At 57.4% G+C, this 23,298-nt stretch overlaps 1 protein-coding gene across 4 annotated transcripts; it reads right to left on the reverse strand.

Moving 5' to 3' along the window:
• Positions 1-220: 220 nt before the first annotated feature.
• UNC13D (unc-13 homolog D) lies at positions 221-20,654 on the reverse strand. Of its 4 annotated transcripts, none has more exons than XM_075770583.1 (32): positions 20,417-20,654; positions 12,721-12,753; positions 12,340-12,447; positions 11,921-11,980; positions 11,584-11,650; positions 11,323-11,500; positions 10,911-10,955; positions 10,397-10,465; positions 10,134-10,203; positions 9,688-9,792; positions 9,258-9,350; positions 8,925-9,028; positions 8,540-8,657; positions 7,798-7,922; positions 7,435-7,525; positions 7,091-7,147; positions 6,575-6,672; positions 6,297-6,348; positions 5,841-5,971; positions 5,372-5,492; positions 4,656-4,799; positions 4,384-4,482; positions 3,861-4,067; positions 3,619-3,687; positions 3,221-3,300; positions 2,871-2,976; positions 2,721-2,792; positions 2,519-2,602; positions 2,101-2,221; positions 1,396-1,519; positions 902-1,107; positions 221-799 (listed from the first exon to the last, which is right to left on the reverse strand). In XM_075770583.1, exons 2-32 carry the CDS (start codon positions 12,751-12,753, stop codon positions 693-695), a joined length of 3,144 nt encoding a protein of 1,047 aa, XP_075626698.1. In that variant the 5' UTR covers positions 20,417-20,654; the 3' UTR covers positions 221-692. The 4 variants fall into 4 exon arrangements, with proteins under 4 accessions (XP_075626698.1, XP_075626699.1, XP_075626697.1 ...); XM_075770584.1 differs by having other exon boundaries at positions 20,432-20,512; XM_075770582.1 differs by lacking the exon at positions 20,417-20,654 and adding an exon at positions 18,982-19,055.
• Between the last annotated feature and the right edge of the window lie 2,644 nt (positions 20,655-23,298).

Consider the following 23,298-nt stretch of genomic DNA (forward strand, 5'->3'; position numbering starts at 1 on the left):
CCACCTCCCCATCCTCTTCCCAGTGGGAAACTTGGACAAAAATCACTTTTGTGCCATTTCCTCCTGCTGAAATCCTGCAGCCGGCTGCCCCTTCCCGGCTTAACCCCGTCGAGAGGGGCAGCCCCCACCGTACCCCAAATGCCTTGTCCCACCCCGCTGCACTGCTGCCAGCACAGGGCCGTTGCCCAAAAGCACCCTCTGCACAGACTCAGCCCACGCATCAGCTTTGTTGGTTTTAATTTAAAATAAGAGGCTTATCCACAAGAAAAAAAGAGGAGGAGAAAATAAAAAAGGCAGGTTTGGCCATGGGTTGTCCCCACCCCAAGTAAATGATGATGCATGTGCATTGCCCTGACGCACTGTTGCAGACAGGAGGGTTGGGGACACGGCCAGGCGATGCGGCACCGGCAGTGACAAGCTAATGGGGACGGGGAGGGACAGCCACACACTTTCACATCTCCCCGTGTAGTGTTGCGAGTCCAGACAGGCAAAGAAATCCCCTGAAATACCATGTGCCCAGCCTCCCCAGCCTCCCAGAGCATTGCTACCCAAAGGCGGGGGTGAGACGGGCGCTGGGAGGTGGGGGAGGCACAGGGACCCCCTCTGGCTGGCTCCAGATCTGGCACCGGCAAAACTCCCTGGTTCCCACTGGCCGGACCTCCTCATTTCAGGACCCTCTTCCTCCGCCTCCCTCACTCTTTCTCCTTGGACTGCTTGGCTCGTTGCTTGCGGAGCTTAACGAAGGCCTGAGCCTCTTTGTCTCCCTTCCTGGACTCCAGCAGCTGGAGGATCTCATCTCCTGCCAGAGAGGAGGGGAGTGATGGTGGGAGATGCTCACCACAGCCCCCTCCCCATGCCGCGAGGGCTCGGCAGGGCTCAGCCCGGCTGCGGCATCACGTACCCCTGGGTTTGGGGTGGGTGAGGGGCAGGCGGGTCTGGGGCACCCGTCCCGCATCCGCCTGGTCCTCATCAGTGTCAAGGCCGGGCAGGTGGCGGAGGGGGAAGAAGGCTTCGCCTTCCAGGTCGTTGGCCCCCAGCGTGTCGTAGTCGAACACAGTCAGCAGCAGGCAGGCCCCCTCCTGCCGGCACTTCTCTGGGGGGATCAAGCTGCAGGGGGACGGGATGTGGGGGACTGTCACATCCCACCCCCTCGGTCCTGAAATTCAACATTCCCTCCAGGGACCAAACAGGGCCCCGGCACAGCCCGGCACCAGCCTGTGGGACCCAGGTGCTTGGGGTGCCTCTATCCCAGCTCCCACCGTGGGACCCCACGGCTGAGCCCCCAGCGGGACACAGGGGGTGAATCCCAGGGCAAGACCCAGTTCCTGGAGCAGCAGCCCCGGAGCAGGGGCTCAGTTGAATTGTGGGGGGCGGTGGGTGTCAGCCCCTACGTACAAGTCAAAGGCTTCATCGAAGAGGGGGTGCAGCTCGTTCCTCTTGCACTGAGTGGTCCGGGCCACCACCTCGGGGAACTCATGACGGGGCTCCAGGGTGAGCTGGACGAAGGGGTCGCTTGAGCCTGGCGGGGTGCAGATATCAGCCCCCTCCTCCTGCCGCCCCTTCTGCCCCGGCACGGCCGGCCAAGCCCAGCCAGGGTGGCCGGGGGGGTGGGGGGGGGTCAATTCACCCTCACCGCCACCCCCCAGCCCAGCCCACGCTTCTGGGAGGGTGCAGGAACATCCCCAATCCTGCCCACACGTGGATCGGCCACGGGTGGCTGCAATAGCAGTGACCTCTCCTGGAGACCTCCCCAAATGACAGCCAACACGAGACTGGCCCTGTCTCTCCCCTTTCTGTTTGATTTGCACGGTGCAGAAAAAGGCCGCCTGCCCTGGCTGCTGGCTTGTGCTGCGAAGGGAAGGCAGCGGGATGTGGGCACGGTGTCCTGCCTGGTCCTGCCTGCCACATCCCACTGCACCACCCCAGACCAGTGCAATAACTCCCTTCTGCCCCAGATTCATGTCCTTGGATGAAAAATCAAATAAAGACAGAGTGCCATTACTCCAAGCACTGCCAGCAACTCTCCTACCCAGGGGCATATCGGGGACCGAGGACAGGGGGTCCCGGGGCAGTGGGGGTTCCCAGCCCACCCACACCCACCATTGGAGTCCAGCGGGATAAGGTTGACAGCGTTGAGCACTTCCACGCGGAGTTTCTGCTCCGAAGGGCGGTACAGCGCTTTGATCGTCACGGCTCCGTACTTCTCTGAGCTGGTGTCCAGCTGAGCGGTGGGGTACAAGAATAAGGGTACTGCCTTTTGGCATGCTCGCGGAGAGGATGCTTGGGGTCTGGTTGTGGCTGAGCGGGGATTTTGGGGTACCAGGGGGGTGATGTGCATTATCTGGGATGCAACTAACTCCCTCCTGCCCGCTGCTGGGACAAAACCAGCCCCAACAGCCCCAGGACTGGGAGGGTGGTGGGGCAATCCCACGTTTCCACAGGCAGGCTGTGCCGGGCAGCCTCGCGTGTGCAAGGGTGGGGTGTGGGAAGGGGCTGGGGGCACCATCCTGACTCCTACCTGCTGCTGGATCCTGTTGATGAAGTATTTCTGGATGAGTTTGCGGCTGGTGGCAGAGCAGAGGGCCAGGCGGGTCTCCAGTGACTGCAGGGAGGATGAGAGGTGATGTCAAGCACACGGATGGGTCTGCAGCCCAGGGACACCTTCCCTGGAGAGCACCCAAAGGAAACCCTGGGGACCCCCATGTCCCAGCACCCCGTACCAGGAAGGCTGCAGTGTGGAGGGTCTCCAGGGGCAGCCCGCAGCCCTCGGCGTAGAAGCACAGCTCCAGGCTCTGGGGGGAAGGATGCTGTCAGCCGGCAACCAAACACCCATCCCTGCCAGGGACCCCCCCAGCTCCCCCCACCGGTACCTTCAGGGCACAGTGCAGCTTCTTGTAGCGCTGGGCTGAGGGGACCTGCTGCCCCGTGGCTGCTGACAGCACGGCCAAGGTGTGATGCCAGAGAAGAGTGAGGAGGCTGCAGGGGTGAGGGAGGAAGGCTGTGAGCGGGGGGCTGGGTTGGGGGGGGGGGGGGGGTGGTATTGGTCCTCGGCCAAAGGTCTTTGCAATGCCCCAGAGGGAACTGGCTCATCCCACTGGGCTGAGCAGCCAGCCCCAAAGCAAGATGTCCCCAAGGCCCATGGGGCTGGGGGAGACACGCCTGCTGAGGGACGGTGATGCTGCTGGCCTCTGCCGTGGGACATCCCCAGGGTCCTGGTCACCTTTTGAAGTTCTCCTGGACCAGATGCTCGTTGAGATACTGCAGCTCTGACTCTAGGAACTTCATGAGTGGGATGATGGACTGCAGCAAGAGGAGAAGGAGGTTGGGGAGGGCACGGGGGGCTGTATCCAGCAGGGCACAGAGGGGACAGAGCTAGCAGGGCAGGAGGGGGTCTGGAGGACCTCCCTTCCACAGTGAGGATGTGGGCAGGCTGCTGGTCCTGCTGCTGACTCAGGCATCAAACGAAGCATGTGGAGGTCTGGGCCCCATCGCTGGTGTGTCCCAGGCGTGGGGCAGGGAGAGGTGGGGAAGGGCGATGAGGGCCTCCACCAAGAAGGCAAGGGTTATTCACAGCTGCCCAAAAAAGATGGGCCAGGAGGGGCCAGGCCAGGTACTTACATCCTCGGGCTCCTGGTTGTCTTTGGAAGAGGAGAGCTCCTGGATGTGTCTGGCGATGCCCTTTTCCAGCTGTCAGGGAGAAATGCAGGAGGCATTGGTATTTGCCCTCTGCACCAGCTTCTTCATGCCCAGGTCCACCTTGTCTCCATCCCAGGAGCACTGTGGGCTCCAGGCCCCCTTAGGTGAAACCTCCCCACTTCGGGCCAGGCTAGAGGCAAGGGGGGTCAGTGGCAGGTGGTCACCTTGGTGGCCAGGGCTTGCACCACATCCCGGATCTCATGGTCCAGGCAGGAGACGGCACTGTCAAGCTGGTTGTGCAGCGTGTGCTGGATCTGCTGCTGGTTGATGACGGCCCCTGTGCGCTGCTCCAGCTGGGCCCAGTCCAGCTGTGACGGCAGCTTCAGGATCAGCAGCCGCAGTTGCTTGATGTTGTTCACCACGATGCAGAGCTGAGGGAGGTGGGTCTGCTTCAGGGTGTCCCACACCCTCTAATACATCCCCTGCTGGCTCCATCCCCATCCCCATCTCTGTCTCCATCCCCATCCTCATCTCCATGCCCATGCTGATCCCCATCCTGCTCCCCCTGCTTACACCATTTCTCTCCTGATTTTCCAGGATGATGGCTATCCAGGGGGCCAACTAATCCCCCTGAAACCCAAATCCAGAATGTCAGCTGGGTGCTCAGCAGCTCATCTCCCTCTCTGCCCCAAAACCATGGCCAAATCCTGCCTATCCCTAAGCGGTGGACCCTGCCCCAATACCAACCCTGTTGGCCGCTTCACCCTCATTCTGCTCGCTCAGTGACAGAGCCTCAGCCCTCTCCTTGATGAGCCGGCAGTACATCAGGGCAATTTTGCACATGTCCTGCAGGATAGAGAAGAAGCCAACATGACTGAGCTGGGCAGCACAGGGACCACCAACGTGCCAGAGGACCCCACCACGGCGTTCATTGGCACCTGTCTCTAAAAGCAGGAGAGAAAACTACGGCTGCTGATACCCGAAACATGGCATCTGCTGGTAGGGCCCGGTGTACAAACCTCCACGAGCTTCACCATGATCATGAAGGCTTCCTCAGGGTCTGGCCAGTTGAGCTGCTGCCAGGTCTTCACAATCTGGGCGTAGCAGGTGGACAGGTCAACAGTGGATGTGCTGTGCTTGTTGTGCTCCCCGAAGGGTGTCAGCTGAGAGGGCAGATAAAACAAAGGCAACTTAGGTTGTAAGGAAAGAAGCCATCCCAGACAGGAGAGCTGCACCTTTATTCTGGGGCTCTCTGGCCCATCCTCAGCTCCATATATCCCAATGTCATCACCCAGTCACTTTGGAGAGTGGAGGAGATGAGGATGGATGGAGCAGCCTGAGCTCCCTCCATCGTACTCCAACCTAACGTTGTTGGACCACGCTGAAGAGCAGGGCGAGGAGCCTGTGGCCCCATGGCTGTCTTCCCTCCCCTCTCTCTAAAGGCCAGAAGCAAAGGGGATGCTCAGAGCATGGCCCAAGTGCAGGCTCATCAGCTCGCTTGGGCTGCCAGAGAGCAGTGAAGGAAGGGGCACCGGGATGTAGCCAGGATGGGATCAACTGGTCCAGGAGACCACACCCTTTCTTATGCATTTGGGAGAGGAACCAGCTCACTCCTGGGCTGCAAGAGGCACCTATGTAGTGGTCTCAATGCTGTGAGCCAGGCACAGCAGCAAGGCATGGAGGGAGCTGGAGTGCCCCCAGAGAATGGAGGGAGATGTTCTCCTCCCCGGGTTACCTGGTCCATCTGGACAGCTCTTTCTGCCCTCTCCAGCGCGATGGTGTAGGCCTTCTGCAGCCACTGGGGCACAGCTTCCTTGAACCACTGGTGGAAATTGCTCAGAGCCAGAGGTCCATCCCTGTGGATGAAGGCACCAGCTTCTCCAACTGCACAGCAACAGCAAGGGGCCATCACCCCTGTACAAGATCATGTGCAAGAAACTGCCCCAAGGTGGACGCAGCATGTAGCACCACGCTACAGAGAAACCTCCCTTAACCTGGAAGTTGAGATCTCCGTCAACCTCACTCAGAGGTAAGCCTGAAACCCTTCTGGGTTCACATCAATGCTCACATCGACACCAGACACCAACAGCCTGGGCTGCCTCGTGTGTAGTCAGTGATGTAGGTGAATGGGAAGGATTTGGAGTTCCTCTCAATTAACTGCTCTTTCCCTCACTTCGGCATCTCCCCCTCTCTGGGTTGGATACCTCTTTGGGAGGAAATCCTTCATCTGATAGAGTTCCTGCAGGTTCATGTAGAGCTGGAAAAGGCTCTCGGCTGTGGGCTTGGACATGCTGCTGTCGACCTCGTGCAGCTGCTCCTGGACATGCTCTGCGACCTGGCAGAGAGCAAGGGAAGGGGGAACAGCTGTTAGTCAGGGTCCGGCCAGGAAGGCTTGGTCTGCTAGGGGCTCTCTGGAGCCACGGGGTGAGGGTCAGCTCAGGGAACTCCGCTTCCTTTCGAGTGGCATTACAGGCGATTCATTGGGTCAAGTAAGCAGATGATAGTCACTTTATGGGCATGCAGGGAAAGATGGAGAGTTTCCCTCGCTTGCTCCCTTTCCAGGCTTGCAACAACCAGTTGCCACCTGAATGGTGGCCGAAAACATCAGCCTGGCTTTACACCTTAGTCCCATGAATGCAGAGCAGCCCAGGCTTGCTCACCAGGCTCTCCAGCTCCAGGTAGGCAATGGAGAAGAGATTCAACTTCAAGGTGCTGCAAGAGAGAAATGGGAAGTCAGGAGCCTGCCAGCCCCAGCCCAGCAAAACCTCCCAGGCCATGCCCTTGCCATAAGGGCGAGGACAGTACAGCTCTAAGAGGCAGAAATGGGACCACAGATGCTACCTGTGGAGCCCAAGAGCCAAGGAACGAGGCATCAAAGTGCCCTGTTGCTCTTGACCCTAGGGAAGGTTTGGGGGCCGGATCAAGCTCTGAAACCTACTTGATGAAGAATTTATTCCAGATTTTCTGGCCCTGCTGGAGATCTCCTATCACCTCCACGAGGAGTCTGGACAAGGCTTTGCCATTCTCCTCCATGCTCTGCAAAAGAAGGAACAGCTTTGTTTTGGATGCTTAGTGATTTTGAGATGACCTGGGCTCTGTTCCGACCTAATTAATTTCTATGATTTGTTCTCGTGGGGTAGCAATCTATCATTAGATCCACATTAGGAGCACCAAGTTGTTGGAGACATCCACTGTCGCCCTGGGCTTACATGGCTGGGGACATCCTCCTGTTGTCCTGAGCATTGCACCAAGGCCTTAAGCTTCAATGCACCTTGGCAGCTGGAGGTAACATGGCTCATGCTATTTTTAAGCTGGAAAGCCAAATGCCTTGACTGTATCAGAAAACTGCAGAAGCCTCATCCTAGTCTTGTCTTCCCACCCCTCCTTGGGTCTCCCATTCCAAGCCCAGAAAATTGCTTCTTATAATGTCAGAGAGGCCGAGATGAGAACTGACCTTCACCATGGGCTTGAGGTGCTGCTTCTTCATGTGAAACCACTCCGTCGTGCCTGACTGCAAGAGAAGAGTCCTGGTGTGATGGCAGGGAAGCAGGAGGAGCAAAGCCAGATCTGTCATCGCCTTCGCTGTCCCTGTCCCCTGGGTGTGGTCAGGACCCAGCTCCACATGGTGGGAACCACAGCCTAGGACCATCAGGGTGAAGAGGGGCAGGTATTCCCCCCCACGGTGGTCCATGTGGCTTTGCTGAGGTGTGGGCATTGGGCAGGGGATGGATGGGGAGGGAGAGCCATGGGGTCCCACCTCCCTGGGTCTGTGGAGGGTGAGACCCCTGGTCCCACTACCTTCAGTGCCGTGGAGACCATCTGGGGAAGGTTGGGGCTGAGCGTGCACAGCTCGTGGAAAGCTTTCATTTTGCACATCTGGACGAGGACCCTGCGAAGCAAGAACCTTGAGTGGAACCCAGCTCCAGCCCATCAGAAACAACCACCTCTCCCACCAGAGATCCTACCCAAACAGACCTTCCCCTCCCAACAACATCCCCTACGGGGAGCCCAGGACAAGGGACAGGACAAGACAAGTGTCACAGCAGCCTAGAAGGGGGCAGAAAGGGCTTACACAGTTTTTTGCCCAAGCTTACAGGCTTGTCCATCATGGTGGCCAAGCCATACGACCCCATGCACAGCTGGCACCAGTACTTGACTCACCGGAGCAGGGACTGGAGCCTCTCCGTGGACCTCGGGACAGAGAGGGGGAAAATGATGCGATACCTCCGGATGAGGGAGATCCCGTAAGTCAGCAAGGACTGGAAGGACTCGGCCAGCTCTGCTTTCTGGGGAGAAGGAAGGAAGGAAACATGCGCTGTCCTCCTCAGCAGCAGATTGAGATGCCAACAGGACCATGGCACCATGGTGGAGGGAGCTGGTGGCTCCTGTTCCTTTCTAGCCTGCTTCAGGGACGGGAAAACCCCCTGATGCCTCGGGTTACTTCTCCCTGGAGAAGCTGGACTGAGCTTTGTGCTTAAACCTCATTGCTACGCAGGAAAAATTCAGAGTCTCAGGAGGGTGCTGGGATGCCCTGGGAAAATGGGCAGGGAAAAGTAGGAATTGGGTCATATTTAAGTTTTGTAGGGGGTTGTGATTGACTTGATGGCAGCGATGGAGGAGGGAGATGTCGGTGCAAAGGGTAAGGGCTTTTCTGCGGAGAGGGGGAACAAACCCTCAGGGCAAAGGGACTCCCTGACCCATGGGTTGCCCTGGTCCCCATGGCTGGTTCTCCCCAGAAATGCCCTCCAGTCGCCCCAGCACCCCTGTACCCCACAAGGTCCTGCCCTTCCTGGAACACAGGGAGGGAAACAGCCCCAGGAGCCGGGAGGAGAGGCTCAGTGTTGGGTGCACGGGGCGTGTTTCCCTGATCTCTGCCCGCCGCATGGTGCCGGAGCCTCCTCACCTGCTCCGGCCTCAGGCGCTCCTGCACCCACTGGTACTCGATGCTGGTGATCTGGTGGAGCAGGCAGTTGCTGTTGAACTCAAGGCTCTGGTAGAGCTTGCTGTACGCCAGCCACTGCCTGGGGAGGAGGGAGAGGCTGGGGGTGAGCCCCCGGGGGCTGGAGGGGCACCCAGGAGCCAGTGTGGGACTCCCCCACCCATGGCTACAGCTGGGATTGCATGGGCAGGACCCAGGTCTCCTGGTGCTGCTTGGGGCAGGGGGCAACACCAGCCCCACTGAGCTCATGGGAGAGACCAGCTGCGGTCAGACGGCCCCAGGCAAGGTGTCGGGGGCCCTCGACCCCCCCCGATGTCACATCGTGGCTCCCCGGACACGGGGTACTCACGCCATGACCTGGTGGAAGTCAGAGAGATCCTTCTGCGTAGCGTGCAGGTACAGCACCGTGCTGGCATGCCTGCTCAGCTCCCCGTCCCAGGAGATGCTGCCAGCCTGCGAGGATGCAAAAGGAGGGTAACGGGTCCTGGAGTGAGCTGGGCTGAGCGAGGAGGGGACAGGAACCAGGGTGGGGTGTGTTCACAGGACCACAGGAGGAATGGGTGCCCCATAAGGATGCCAGGCATCATCATGACCCTCCTCCCCATCACACTGCAGCAATGTGTCGGGCATGTTGGGCTCCAAAGGAAGCCCTCACCCCAGCCCCGCTTCTCCCCCACGGTACCTGGTGCTGAAGGATCTCATAGGACACGAGCTGCTGCAGGAGGTGGCGATGGACAGTGTAGCTTGGCTGTGTCCGGCTGCTCGTGGTGGCCCTCTGAAAAGAGACAATGCATAGAAGCAATAACCATAACTTGTCTGAACACGCAGGGACACAGTCAGAGAGCGTGGACACAGGAGCCCAAACAGCATGGGGCCAGAGAGCCCCGTCTGAAGCTGAGCCAAGGGGTGCAGGTGCACCAGGAGCAAGGTCCCCACGCTGGCATGGAGCTCAGGAGACAGTTGAGCTGGTGTCCAGCACATGCAAGCCCTGGTGCTGGCACCTCTGATCCCGGGGCAAGGATCTGTGACCGCAAGAGAGGTCCCAAGGCACAGGCACCTGCCCCATCCTGCCAAGGCAATGGAAAGGGACCCCCTTCCCCATCCCCTCCTACCTTCTTGTGAGTCAGCAGGAACTGCAGGTGACACTGTCCCCGGTTGGGGTACGTCTCCGTCCGTGGCTCCAGCTGGTACCACTGGTCGTCCCAGCAGTGCAGGTCCTGCACACACAGAGACAAGGGTGAAGCCCTGGGCAGCCTTCCCGGGGAAAGGATCCCACGCAGGAACCAGGTCCCACAGCGCTGATGGGGCAGGAAGGTGCTGCGTTGGATAATTCTAGTATTGGATTAAAAATAAAAGGTGTATAATCATGGAGTGAATGTGTTGGAGTGGCCGGGGCACCTGCCACCGAACTGAGGAACCTGGCATCAATTTGTGGCTCTGAGCCGGGATCCTGGGTGAGCTCGGTGCTGCCACAGGGCTGGGATCCTGCCCGGACCCCCTGAGGGTTAACTGGTGCCTGGGGAGTCACTTGAAGGAGAGGATGCACCGCGGTGCTCACCTTCAGGCGAAGGACCACGTTCCCCAGGAAATCGTCCTGCCCTTTGTCTTTGCGAGCGTCTTTAAAAATCCTGAAAGGCATGAATGAAGGGGGGGGGAAGGTTTCCTGCAGCCATGACCCCCCGCCACTGGGGCGAAGAAGGGCGATGCAGACCTCCCTCCCTCTCTCCTTCCTTCCAAAAGCAATATTTATAATCCAGCAGGCAAACAAGCATTTTCCAAACCCTTTTTCTTTGGCAGCCTTAGGGTCACACCAGCACCAACCGTTTGAGACCGTGCAGGTCCGTCAGCTCCCCCAGCTTGTGCCGCACCGACTCCACCACGTCCGAGTCCCTGTGAGGTGAAACCCACCGCGAGGGAAAGGAGGAAATTCAGGTGATTGCAAAACAGATCGGGAGTTGCAATGACGGTGGACAAGGGAAGGTGCTGGGCAGGGGGAATGTATCGGGACTGAGGCCGCCCTCAAAACCAGCTGTCCAGCCAAAATCTGCAAACGTGTGGCTTCTTTCCATAAATAAAATCAGGGCTCAGGATCGGCCCTGCCTGGGCAAAGCCAGCCTGGGCTCTCTCTGCTCATGCTGGTTGCATCCTGCACTGTGCACTGCTCCAGCAGAAAGTGATGGGAAAAGGGGTCCCCAGCTGGTTTCTGGGGCTTTTTAAAGAGTATAGGTTGAAGAATCACACCAGGGACACACACCACGCCCCCCCCCCCCCCCCCCCCCCCCCCCAGGAGGCAGGACCCCACTCAGGGCCAGGGGCTGGGGTTGCTGCTGCTCACCACATGTCCAGGTGGAAGCTGGCTGTCTCCGTGTCTTCAAACTCCCTGCAAGGCACCAGTGGGATGCTGTTACTCGCGCAGCATCCGAGGGACCAGCAGCAAGCAGGCAGGGCACCTGGGGATTACAGGCAGGCGGCCCCACCCTGGGGGAGACCCCCAAACACCCCGCACAGCCTGGGGAGGTGGTGGGAGAGCCCCGAGGGAGGAATTTTTGCCATGCTTTTGTTTTTCACCTCCCTGGACTTGCTGCATGGGTCCGACCAGAAGCCTAGCAAGCCCCAGTGGGCATCACCCCAGCAGAGCCCCAGCTCCTGGTTGAGGCGAGTGGTGAACCAACCCCCACATCCACCCCCAAGAGCCCTGGGCACCACTCCAGCCCCCCAGTGCGCAAAGACAAGGGGTGGCAGATTACAGGATAAATGTCTCGTCCCACACCGGGCTGAGGGTCTGGTTTATGACTTGTGTGCGATGGATCTGGTCTTCAGGGATGAGGTCTTTGACCACAGCCTTCATCCTCTTCCTGTGGTCGGGGTGGGCTGGTTCCTGGCTCTTGGCCTCAATGCCCAGGAGGCAGTACGGGTCACTGAACCCTGTGAGGGTGGAGGCGTGCAAGTCCCCATCGGGAGCAGCAGCTGTCCCTTTTCCGATGGGACACCCACCCGTCTCCACTTACCGCTGACGTCTTTACCCAAAATCCCCTTGGCTTCTTTCACGGTTGCTTTCAGGCAAAAAATTGGGCTCTGGAAGAAAGAAAAAAAACCCCATGCTTAATGTGGGGTCACCAACCCCACAAGGAAGGATGTGGCTCCAGAAGGATTGCATCGTCAGCTGCCGCTCAGGCCAGCAAACAGCTCCTGAGCAACGTCCCCAGCACAGCCCAGGGCACCCCGTACCCCAGAGCCCAAACACGGGGGCTGGGAGGCACTGCAGCCCCCTGGCACCACCCAGATGCAGGGACCCCCCCCTCCCTGGGCCATAGCATACTGCAGAGACACCGTCTCGCTGCGTACCTCCAGTTCCTTGACCTGCTGCATGATGACGCTGTGCTCCTCTGCATCCATGCCGAAAGCCTGTGGTAGATACCGGGGCCGGTAAGGGATAGTGCAGCCAGGGATTTCCCTCCGCTCCCTGGGAGCCAGCTGCAGCTCGAGGGGAGAGGAGAGGAGCAAAGAGCCCAGCAGAAGGGCTGGGGACCAGCTGAAAGCTCTCGAGGGAGAGCCTTCTTCCCACCATCCCGCGCCTAAGATAAATATTTCTCCCTACGGCTAACATTTCCCAGCCGCAAGCTGTCCCAGCCCTCCAGCTGGATGCTGGATGTCTTTTAAGGTGCTTGCTAAAAGCTCCCTCTGAGTGCTCCCCATCTCCTTTAGCTAGGTGGACGTGTCAGGGGACAGGTTTTGGGGACCCCGTTGGGGAGGTGGGGACCCACCTTTTGCACGTAGGCGTATAGCTCCTGGGAGTCCGCAACGTGGTGCTGCTCGGGCTTGCCCAGGCGGTGCCGGATGGTGTAGAGGACCTCCTCATAGAGCAGGACCAGCTGCGAGGAGAGCACCAACACCTCACATGGGGTCAGGCCAGCGAGCGCTCGATCCGTGCATCCCTCGGGATTAGCAGGGTGTCCCTCCCCGGCAGCCCCCCCAAGCTCCCCGCCTGTCCCTGCCACACGCCTCCCGGTATCCAGCCCTGCCCAGCCACCACCAGCTGTCCCTGGGGAGCATCTTTGAGAGCTGAGCCACGTCCCCAAGCCCCAGCAGCACTGCTGACCCCTCTGGTGCCACCACGGGAGACCATGGCAGGGTCACGCTCGTACCTCTCGCTTGGAGAACCGGTGGGACAGATCCATCTAGAGAAAGAAGAGAAGCAGAGAGGTTTCCCATCAGGTCTCGTGGTAGAGGGTGGTTTCAGGAGGAAACCACAACTGGGCAGGGCTGGACAGGGGTGGCATCACCCACAGCCCATCGGGATGGGACACCCCAAAGGATGCCATGACACCCCGCAGATGCCCCCACGTCTGGGGGACCATTTCCTCCATCACCCACCACCGAGGCAGCATGGGGGCTTCACTGCCGAGCCCCATTAATCAAGGATGGGGGGGTGGCAGGGATGGCAACAGCAATTTGGGGTGACCCACAGGAAGCTTTAAAAGCCAGCCACCCACCTCTCGCCCCACAGAGCTGCTCGCTGGCCCGGTCAGGTCCAGCAGGACCAGGCTGGAGAGCAAACCAAGAGACAGGGCAGGTGGCCAAAGTGCAGCAAGGAGCAGCGGGCTGGCCGAGGCAGCTATGGGCAAGGAGACGTCAAAGCCATTGGGATTCATGGCTTGAGTCGCCTTGCCAGAAAGCAACACGAGTGCTGCTGTGACGGTGCATTGCTCAGTGTTGAGCTGAAGGATGACCAGCAATAACTTGCTTTCCAAAAGGCAATTAAATTAAAACAATGCCACATGACGAGGCACAGCCCAGCTCCAGTGGCACTCGGGGGGGGGGGTGGGGGGTGTGTGTGTGTGTGTCCCACTGACCACACAGCCCCTTGCCTCGAATGTCACCTCCCACTCATCCCAGCTCCGCATGGCTCCAGCCAGGAAATCAAACCACTTCTGCCCAAAATACCCTTTTCCCTGGCTCACCCAGCTCTCAGCCCATCCCCACCCCCTGTTCTCTCCCCGCTGCAGAGCCTGAGCCCATCCTGCATCTGCTCCCATAACCACGGGCTGGATTTGGCCACCACTGCAGCTGAGCAACTCGGTCGTGCCGCAGAGCCCGGCCGGGTGACAGCGACTTCGCCACCACCACGAGCCGGGTGACGCAGCCAGAGGAAGGGGGACCGGTGCCCCCGTGCCACCCATTATGGCTGCCAGTGCTGGAGCCTCTTGGGAGAGCAATGGGGCAACGTCAAAAAATTAATAGAAATTTTTGAAATTAGTTTGGCCCTTTCCGCGCCGAGGGCCGTATGCCAAGCATGGCCCCAGCAGCCCACTCAAACAGGGCTGGCAGGGACAGACGGACGGACAGACCAGCCCTACCTGTGGGTCAGCCCAGGCCCTGAAATGACCTTAGGATCCTCCTAATAGAAAAAAAAACAACAGCCTGGAGCTGGAACATTAACATTTGTTTATGGCAAATCTAGGGCTGGCATAATCCCCCGGCCATCTGGACTCAATTCAACTCTTCCACCCCCGGCGAGTTTAACCCTCAAGCTGCTTCCCTCCCACCTACCGTCCCTTCTTTTAACTGCTGGTCGGTGCCGGGGGGCTGCGATGGCTCAGCAGCCCCTGTAAAGGGGGACCTGCTGCACCCGGGGGGGGGCCCTGCCTGCTCCTGCCTGCCCCTGCCCGGGGGACCCTCCACCTGCCCTTGCTCCCGGCACCGTCCTGCCTGCACCAGAGCACAGCGTGCACAGCCCCATCCCAAATCCTTCTGCCCCCCCCCCCGCACTGGGCAGCCCCTTAGACGGTTGCATGCATAGAGGGGAGAGAAAAAAAAGACTTTATTTCTCTGATGCTGTTACTTATCAGCAAAGCACAAACTTCTGCTTCTAGTCCCGCAGCAGGAGGAAGAATCGCTGTTATTTTGGGGGGGGGGGCTGCTCTCTGTTGCTCCCTTCTGCCATCACGGATGGCTGCTCCCGGATCTGCTTTGTGCTCGCCCATATGCGCACGGGACTGGTTAAGCTAAAGCTGAGCTGAGCCACCAGGATGTGTTTACTCCTGCTAATCCCCACGCCAAGAGTCCAGCTCAGATCCAGGAGCGGTGCTTAAATCCAGGTCTGGATACAGCCGCCAGCATCTCCCCCCACCCCGATAGCTGCGACAGCGTCACCGGTGCAGGAGGCCAGCCTGGCTGCGGATGGTGACACTTAGGAGGGAAGAAAAGTCCCTGGGGGGGGGGGCACACCACCAGGACAGATCATCCCAGGAGTCCAGCACGGGGAATTGTGCCCACATGCTCCCAGCAGCGCTGTGCAGAGCTCTGGGTGCCATGTCCATGGGGACGGCCAGAGGGACGCCATCTGTCCGGTCACTGCAGAGGAAGTGGGTTGGGTTGGGTTGGCCGAGAGCAGGGCTTTGGGGGGATCTGCTGGGGCCCCGAGGGGCTGGGAGGCGCTGGGAAGCTCCAGCCGAGCTACGAAGGGACCCTCTGTGCTGGTGCTGAGCTGCAGCCGTGCCGACCCCGCACGCAGCCCTCGGGTGCGCGTTCGCAGGGGTATGGTCCCCCCGCATCCCCACCCCCACTCCTCGCCCTTGCAAGGCATCCCGGCTGGGACGGGGACTCGGTCATGGTTCTCTCGTTCCCTTTTTACAGCCTCGGCACCCAGCTCAGCACCCTGGGGAGCACCGGGCACAGCCACCCCGACCCCCTCCCTGGGGCCATCGCACCCCAAAGACACTCCTCAGCCCCAAACACGGTCCCCAGCCCATCGAGGTCACGGCCGCCTACCTCGGGGCTCTCCTCCTCGGGGAGGGTCCCCGCGGGGGTCTCGCCAGCAGCATCCATCTTGGGGGGAGGCTCAGCGCGGGGCAGGGGAGCGACCGCAGCTCTGCCTGCTGCTGCCGCCTCTACCCCTGGTTCGCATGCTCGGAGGAAACCGCAGACCTTATCTCGCCATGGCCATTTTAACAAGCGGAAACGCACGCAGGCCTCCTTCGAGAGCAGCACAGGGACGCAGGCAGCCCAGCCCCGCTTCCCACCGCCCTGTCCCACACGGGTAACCCCTTGGCGATGGGGACAGCGTGGCACAGATGGGATGGGGGCAAAAGAAAGGGTGTCCCATCGAGTCCCTGCTATTATTTATGAGTGAGGAATTGGGAGCAAGCAGACAGAAATAGTCCTGAGAAGGCAAAGCCCAGCGAGGAGACAGGCTGGTGGAGAGGATGGTTGGGGACAACATGGAGGATTTGGTCTCCGATGTGTCTTTGAGATCCCTTGCGCCACACGAGCGGAGACGGGAACCCCACAGAAAGCAGAAGTAATCTTCAGCTCTGGGGGGTGGAGGGGATTTGAAACGCCGCGCAAAAGCTGCAGGGTGGGAAATCCCTGTGGCACCCGGGGGTGTTGGACAAGGCTGGGCTGAGAACTGATGCGGTTAGTGCACGTGCCGGGGATGGGACTGGGAAAGGGAGGGTGGGCTTTTTCCCATACAGGCTGTCCAGGCAGAGCTAGTTACTGAGAAAAAAAAGCAGCAGGAAATGGAGTTAAAAACTTGTGCTTTACTGTCAGCTTTCCTTCTTGTAAACACTTTATCTGATTGCAACTCGCAAGGCGGTTGCCTATCACAGACCGGCAGCAGCTCCCACCCCTCGAAGATCCCTATCGAAACGCCTGCGCTGATGGCTAACGGGGGGAAGGCACGGGTGGGCGTCAGGAACTGCTGCAGGAGATGGCCAAGGGCAGAGCTGGTTTGCTCCTGGATGTCTAAGGTACGCAGGCAGCTAAAAGCAGCCTCGGGCTCGGAGGGGCTGTTGAGCTGCTCAAGCATTTGCTGCTCAGCGGATGGACCCGGGAAGGACATCAGCCTGTGCTCAAGACTTGCATGTCACTGCTGCGGCTGCTGAGCACCCTCTGCAAAGCAGGGCCATGACCACGGCTGATGCTGCTGCAGTCTCCATCGAGGGGAATTTTTGGCTTTCCAGCCTTCCTATTTCTGGCCGTCAGACACTCCTGGGAGCTGTAAGCAAGATGCTTCAGATGCCACGCAGGGCGCAGAGGCTCCACGTTGGGTTCGGTGGTGCTGTGCAGCCTGTCAGGGATTTCTGCTTAATCCAAGGAGGAAACCATGACCATGGAAACTGCACTGGAAAGTCTGTTGCCTTCACCACTGTACGAGGCATTGCGAAGAGATGACTCCAATAGCGCGGACGTACCCCGCAGCATGCTGGCTTGAACCAGGGCTGCTGGAGAATGCTGGCACCAGCCTCCCTGCAAGAGGGCAGGAGACAGGCAGGCAGCCCGTCTCTTTCACCCTTGCAATCATCTGCTCCCTTAATTAAGGCAGGTTGCACTGGTTCAGCTGCTTTAGGAGAGACACAACTTCCCTTTGCCCCAAAACCCTGTAAGAGCAGGTTATATTGGCAAAAAGGGCTCCCTGAAGTTGCAGGACCAGGAGATGGAGAAAGGGCTGCTGGTGGCGACAGCGGATGGATGTGGGGGTCAGATTTTCTTTACTCAGGTCAGCCAGCACGGGAGCGGGGCCGGGAGGGGCTGCACAGCACACGCAGCGTGAGTGGCCCCGCGCAGGGGGATGCCAAGCTAATCTACGGAATAAAAATCCAGAGATACAGCAAGACACCAAAAAGCTGAAATCCATCCCTGCTCTCACAGCAATCGTTCAGCCTCATCCCCTGAGGTCTGAAAAAAGCTGCTCGTTACACTTCTGCTCTCTCCCATGTCAGAGGGCTCTTTTGTAACTGTGCCCAGGCACCTGCACAGTAGCACCGAGGAGCTGGACTTGAGCATCACTTCCTCTGCGCTCCCCAGTTTGGCGGTGGAGCCGCCTCCTCGCCCCGTGCCCGGAGAGGGTCCCAGTCGCCTTTGCTGGCAGAGATGCTCCGAGGTGCTTTCCCAGCCCTGCCAGCCTCAGCTTTGACTTTAACCAGCCTAACATTTGCTTCACCTTGGGCAAACAGTTTAAAAGCATCTCCTGCCTTGCTGACGGAGGGGGACATGGTGAAGGAGCTGCTTTCTGTTCTGCATCCCTCTCCCTTGACACACACAAATGCGGTGTATTGATCTGGGACATCAGCACCGCGCTCCACAAAATGCTGTCAGTGGGAAGTAGAGAAGTAAAGTGCACAATGGCATTTGAAAATGATTGCTGTCATCTTTGCTTTTAGCTTTGATTGCAAAAGCAAAATCTGGTCTAGCAAAGAGCAACCACAGAGATAAAGGCAGGATGCAAATACAGCATCCCCAAGCTGCTCACACCTTTCGCTGCTTTTTGCCAACCAAAAATAACAGGGGTCCAAGAAATGTCTCTTACCTCAACCAGCACAGAGAAAACAACTGGTAAGAGTTTAGCTAAACCCCAAATCCACCTCCCTTCTCCTTGTAAGGCTGAAAAAATAAAATCTGCTGCAATCATAAATATTGCTAAACATCAGGCAATCATTCTCCAGCCAGGGCTGGTGGCTGTGCTGGGGTTTTGCAGGTTTTAGAGAGGAAAAGTTCAGCTTCAATGTGGAAGTATCTGCTAAAACCCAACTTTCCCCACCAGTTCCCCAGGTGGTCACTGCATTGCTCAGGGCTGGTTTGCAACGCCGGCTGGAAACATTGAGACGCAGCCCGGCAGGGCAGGCAGCACACGTCCCCCATCAGAGGTCAGCGTGGTCCTTACGGAAGGTCTCTGTGCAGGGCTCGCGTGGTTTTGAGCCTCTGTGTGTGCCAAGGGAGAGTTATTTGGTGATCAAGTTTCAAAAGCAGCAAATACCCTTTTTTCCCTCCTGGGTTTTACCAGCAGCCACCTGCTCCACAAAATACCAGCGACAAAAATCACTGAGCTCACATATCTCATCATATTTGCACCTTGAATTACTCCTCATCCAGGAAACAGTAAGAAAAGCCCTAAAAGCACCTACAGAATTAGCACAGATTTCTGGTTAGTAGAGACAACCCCAGTAAACTCCATGCCCCAAACCTGCAGACAAATAGCAAAACATCCCAGACACCTCAAGTCAGGAGCTGAAAAAGGACTTTGTTTTCCAAAGAGAGTGGGTCAGCACTCCCCAAAACAGCCCTCCCTCCCCACACCATCAGTCTGCCTCCCTAAATAACTAGCCAGGGGCATGTACCGCATGTATGTGCAACATAGAATGAACCCTTCCGTTCCTCTCAAAACCAACTCATCCTAAAGGAAAACCCTTTTCCTTTAGGGTTATACTCCTGCAGGGTTACAGGCTGCCCCTGGTATAAGTAAAGCCCACAGTTCATTCGTGCACGGGGTTATAGGTGCTGCTGAGAAAACAGATCTCCAAAGAACAAGCATTATCACCCTCTCTAAAGGGTATCATCTTCCCTTTAAAGGAAAACCTGGTACGAAGGGACCCTCCGCGAGCATTAATAACGGTTTATCTCCCTACCTCTTGGCTTGATAATCCCGGAGCTGCAGCCTGCCCTCTCCCTTATCTCAATCTCTCAGCTGGAAACTGGCAAATAGGCAAAAAATTGATTTCAACATGTCCCTCCCTCACTTCTCCTTTTAAACACGGGGTCCAATGACTCTGCAAAACCAGGCTGTGCCTGCTGGAGTTTGGCAAGGCGTTCAGTAAAAGTACAAGGCGGAGGAGAGGAAGATGGTTTCAAAATGAGAACAGACGTTCCTGCTGCCCCTCCTCGGGGCTGCCCAGCCGGGGCATCCCCCCGGGGACCTCCGGGTGCTGTGTGCTCTGGGACCAGCGATTTCATACGTGGGAGGGGTGTCAGTTGGTTCCCTTCCTTGTCTTGTTTTAGTTATTTCTGCCCTAACCCCACATCTTTCCTTCCACAGGGTCTCCTGAGCGCTTCGAGTGCACCTAGCAAAAAGCAGTGGGATGGACACAGCACCCCCCCACCCCATTTGGGACATCTTAGAAGGATGTCAAGGCAAACCCTGTCCCTCTGGGAAGAGCAAAGGGGACTTCCAGCCACCATCCCGGCTCAAACGCTGTGTCTGGCTCCCTGCACGGCAGCACGAGGTGGGGGGGGAGCACAGCAGCCTGCTTTGTCCTTTGGGAGGTCACAAACTTCATGTATTGACCTGGACACCATCCGTTTGGCTTGGGGCACCCCGTGACAGTTTCAAAACATTTTCTGCATCGCTGCCATGTGCTATCTGTATACAGAAGTATTTCATCCACTTCCCTCTCCCGGAGAGATGAATTCAGTGTCAGCCACTGGATTTATCATCCCCTCACCGCAGGGCCAGGGCAGCGGCTGCTCTCACTGCAGGGGCAGGAAAGGGGGACATAAACGTCAAGGTCATTTCATCTGCTGGTTTGGGGCACTGAGTTCAGAGCAGCAGGACCTACAGCACGTGCTTGAGCCAAGGAGGGGCCAGGGTGGATACCTGAAAGGTGGAAGAACTTGGGGCTGACAGCCGGGTACCAGGCATGCCCCGTGGTGCTTATTAAGCACCTTCGTGCCTATCCTGGAGCACACGCATCGAATTATTGACCAGCTTCAGCACCGAAACGCTCCCTCTCTGGCTTTTCCTCCACCACCTCTCCCCACGTGTGTCAAAGCCCCCTGAGGAGCCCACCAAGCCCAGTGGAGCCGCACGCTTGGACGACGGGAGGAGGCTGCAGGGCTGAATCCACCCCACTGCCCCCCGATCCCAGACAGACACGCCAAAACACTGAATGCTACTGCAGCCGATCCGTGCCGCGGGGAGAGCGACCGTGCCCCTGCCAGAGCCCAGCCCTTACGGAGCAAAGTACACAGAGGAGGAGGAGGGACTGAACTTGAGCAAAGGAAAGGCAAGGTTTAGAAAGACAGGATTTGCTGAACCAAGCTTGCAAATGGAGTCCAAGCTGATACCTTTTGCTCCGGTACCTGGAGACTGTAGGAAACGTGCAGGAAACGGCAGGCGGGTGGCTGGGAGGACGCGGCAGAGGCGGGTCCCGCTCCGTTGGCACCCTGAGGCGTGGGATCCAGCAGCCCCTGACGGCAGGTACGAGTCCCGGGTCCTGCTCGCTGTTACGTGGGTCTGTTCACATCCCGTTGTGGCCTCTCTCAGCGGCACAGTGATGGCCCTTGAGCAAGGAGGGTGCTGAAATATCGGTTTCCAGTTCAGTCTCATGATGGCAACTCTTTGAGCTGACTCAGGAGAGCAGATGGGTGAGTAATACCCGGTACTGCTGCAAAGAAAACCCCTGCCTAAAATTAAGATCTCTGCCCTGCACATCCTGGCATTTCATATCAACCCACAAAAACCCCACATTTGTCACTTGGGCTTATTTGTACAGCTTTCAACCTGAAACCACCTCTTGATCAGAGCCTATCTTAGCAAAACCCATCTTCTAATACCAACCTGGCAGCTGTTTACAGCTGGAGGTGCCTGCGATGCGACCGCATCGGCCAACTCGAGCTGCTCACTGGTGAGGGCTGGCCCTGCTCCCGGCTGCTCCGGGAACAGCTGGGTCTGAACTTCACCCCACGCCTCCTGCCACCTCCAGCGGTGCTTGCGAAGGGAGCCGGCACTGCAAGCTGTAGCTCATAAATCACCTTGTCCATCACGCAGCAAAGATGCAATTTGACCATCAACCGCTCACGGAGCAGGCGGGCGCTGGCCAGACTGGCTGAGCCACAGTCCCTCAGCGCATCCCCTCCAGCTATAAAGGAATTAATGCAAAATAATGATTTGGTTTAATTTTTTTTTTTTTTTTTAATAGGCTGCATGAAGCAGGAGTGTTCAAGGTAAAATCTGGGCAGAATGGTTGGAGGAGGAGGAGGGCTCTGTCTCTTCCTTCGGCTGGAGGCAATCCTGGGCAAGCATGCGCGTGTCCCGACCTTCACCAGCCCCCAGGGATATCAGCAAGATTTCAGGGCTGATAGTAGGAAATCTGTAAGCAGTACCTGCAGTAACAGTTTTTTGCATAAGATCTCAAAGCACTTTAGAAATACCTAGTTACACCACAGTCCCGTGAAGGAGGGAAGTAGCCCGTATTCAGAGCGGGGCAGCAGGCACAAGGTGAAGTGAGCGACTCCTCAAGTGAAGAGCCAAAGCCACATCAAGGAGGCAGAACTCTACATGGTGGTAGAAACCCTGTCTATGCCAAAAGATTAACTGGATCCAACACTAACCGTTCCCTACGCCCCCTCTTTTTCTTCATCAGTATAATACCATCCAAATACTGGAATTTAATGGTACCAATGTAGGTTTCACATGACAGCCTTTCTGCTGCAGAGCTGATTAATCATTCAAGCAGGAACCAGATCTGGAGACATATTAATGCACAACATTTCCTCCTGCCCTACTCCCACCCCACTTCCAGAGCAGAAGTGGACTTTCAATTGCACTTCCCTGCTTTAATATTTAAAATCTTCCACGTGGGCAGCAGGACCAGCTGACCCTTCCAGCCTCCCTAAGCCCTTTCCAACGCAGAGCACAGCTCCCGGTTCCCATCAGGGAGATGGCAGCGAGCGCTGAGTATGTAAGCCAAACGCGGGTTTTCAGGGATTCTCACCAGCATCTATCTGGCCAAAACCTGCACCCTCCTGAATCGTGCTGCTCCACTCAACCCAATACCTGCACGAGCCTTGCTGACTGCGTGACTCGCCCAGCCTTTTGGCCCCACAGCTTCAGCGTTCCCAAAATACGCTTCACTTCTCACCAGCATCCTCCAAACTCACTGAGGCCACCACGATGAATCTCTTTGGTGTTACTTGCTCCTTCTCACCTCCCCATAGACCATGCCAAGCTCTAGCCTAGAGGAACAGGGACATTCACCAACAAACCATTGAATAAAGCTCACAGCTCAAAAGTCACTGATTTAGCTCACTAACACCCATGGTGAGGAGAGGAATATTTCATTTATTCCAGCCTGACTCATGCTCTCAACATATTTTCCTTTTCCAGGCAGCCAACCTCATGGTCTCTCTGCAGATATTACTTGTCCGCGCTAGCGGAAGAAAGATTCAGCTTGAACCACAGAGCCAAGTTCTCATCAGAGCAGATATCTAAATACTTATTCTCTCAAGCACAATTGGTTGCGGAAGGATTTAAAGAACTTGTGGGTTTGTGCTGATTGTTTGTGTGAGAGCTGCACGGCAAGAGACTCGGAAACTTCATGCAATCTCTATTTTCTAGGATTCTCTGTCTGGGAGTAGAGGGTAACTGGGAAGGAGCCACTTTAAAATAGAGCAGGAGCCCTGGAGCACAGAGTGGTTTCTGCAGCATCTTACAGTTGGACTGATGTGATTCTGGAAACCTCCATTTGAAGTAATTTAATTCACAAAACAGGATTTATTAGGTTCTTAGTGGGCTGATAACATTTTATGTCTTAATGCTTTCCTTCTCCACCCACGTTTTGCTACAGCAAACAGACCCAAGTGGCTGAACCAGCCCTAAAAAGCAGTAAAACAGCCATGTCAGAGGGCGAGAGTCTAAAGGGATGTTAAAGGAGAGCAGAATCTGGAAGATGTCCACCCCAGCTGATCAGGGAGTTCAAGAAAATTAAGGCAGCTAGTGGCAGCTGGGAAGAGGAATGAAGCTGAGCAAGGTTTGGATGTTACCTGCAGAGCAGCTGCTGAATACCTTCTGTTTGACACGTCAGCACAAACCGGAGAGACTCACCTCATCTCGGTAACCACAGGACCAGATCCTGCATGGCACACCTCCTCTCACAGATTCACAGACTGGTGGGGGTTGGAAGGAACCTCTGGAGATCATCTCGTCCAACCCCCTGCTAAGGCAGGAT

This window comes from Balearica regulorum, chromosome 18 (assembly GCF_011004875.1).
Source record: "Balearica regulorum gibbericeps isolate bBalReg1 chromosome 18, bBalReg1.pri, whole genome shotgun sequence".
Classification (NCBI taxonomy): Eukaryota; Metazoa; Chordata; class Aves; order Gruiformes; family Gruidae; genus Balearica; species Balearica regulorum.

Coding starts and splice junctions, on each gene's coding strand:
- UNC13D (XM_075770581.1), bottom strand. CDS start 15,403: ATGGATGCTGCTGGCGAGACCCCCGCGGGGACCCTCCCCGAGGAGGAG. Junction 7,923..8,539: donor AGCGCCTGAGGCCGGAGCAG/GTGAGGAGGCTC, acceptor CCTTCTCCCCAG/AAAGCAGAGCTGGCCGAGTC. Junction 2,977..3,220: donor GTCCAGGAGAACTTCAAAAG/GTGACCAGGACC, acceptor TCACCCCTGCAG/CCTCCTCACTCTTCTCTGGC.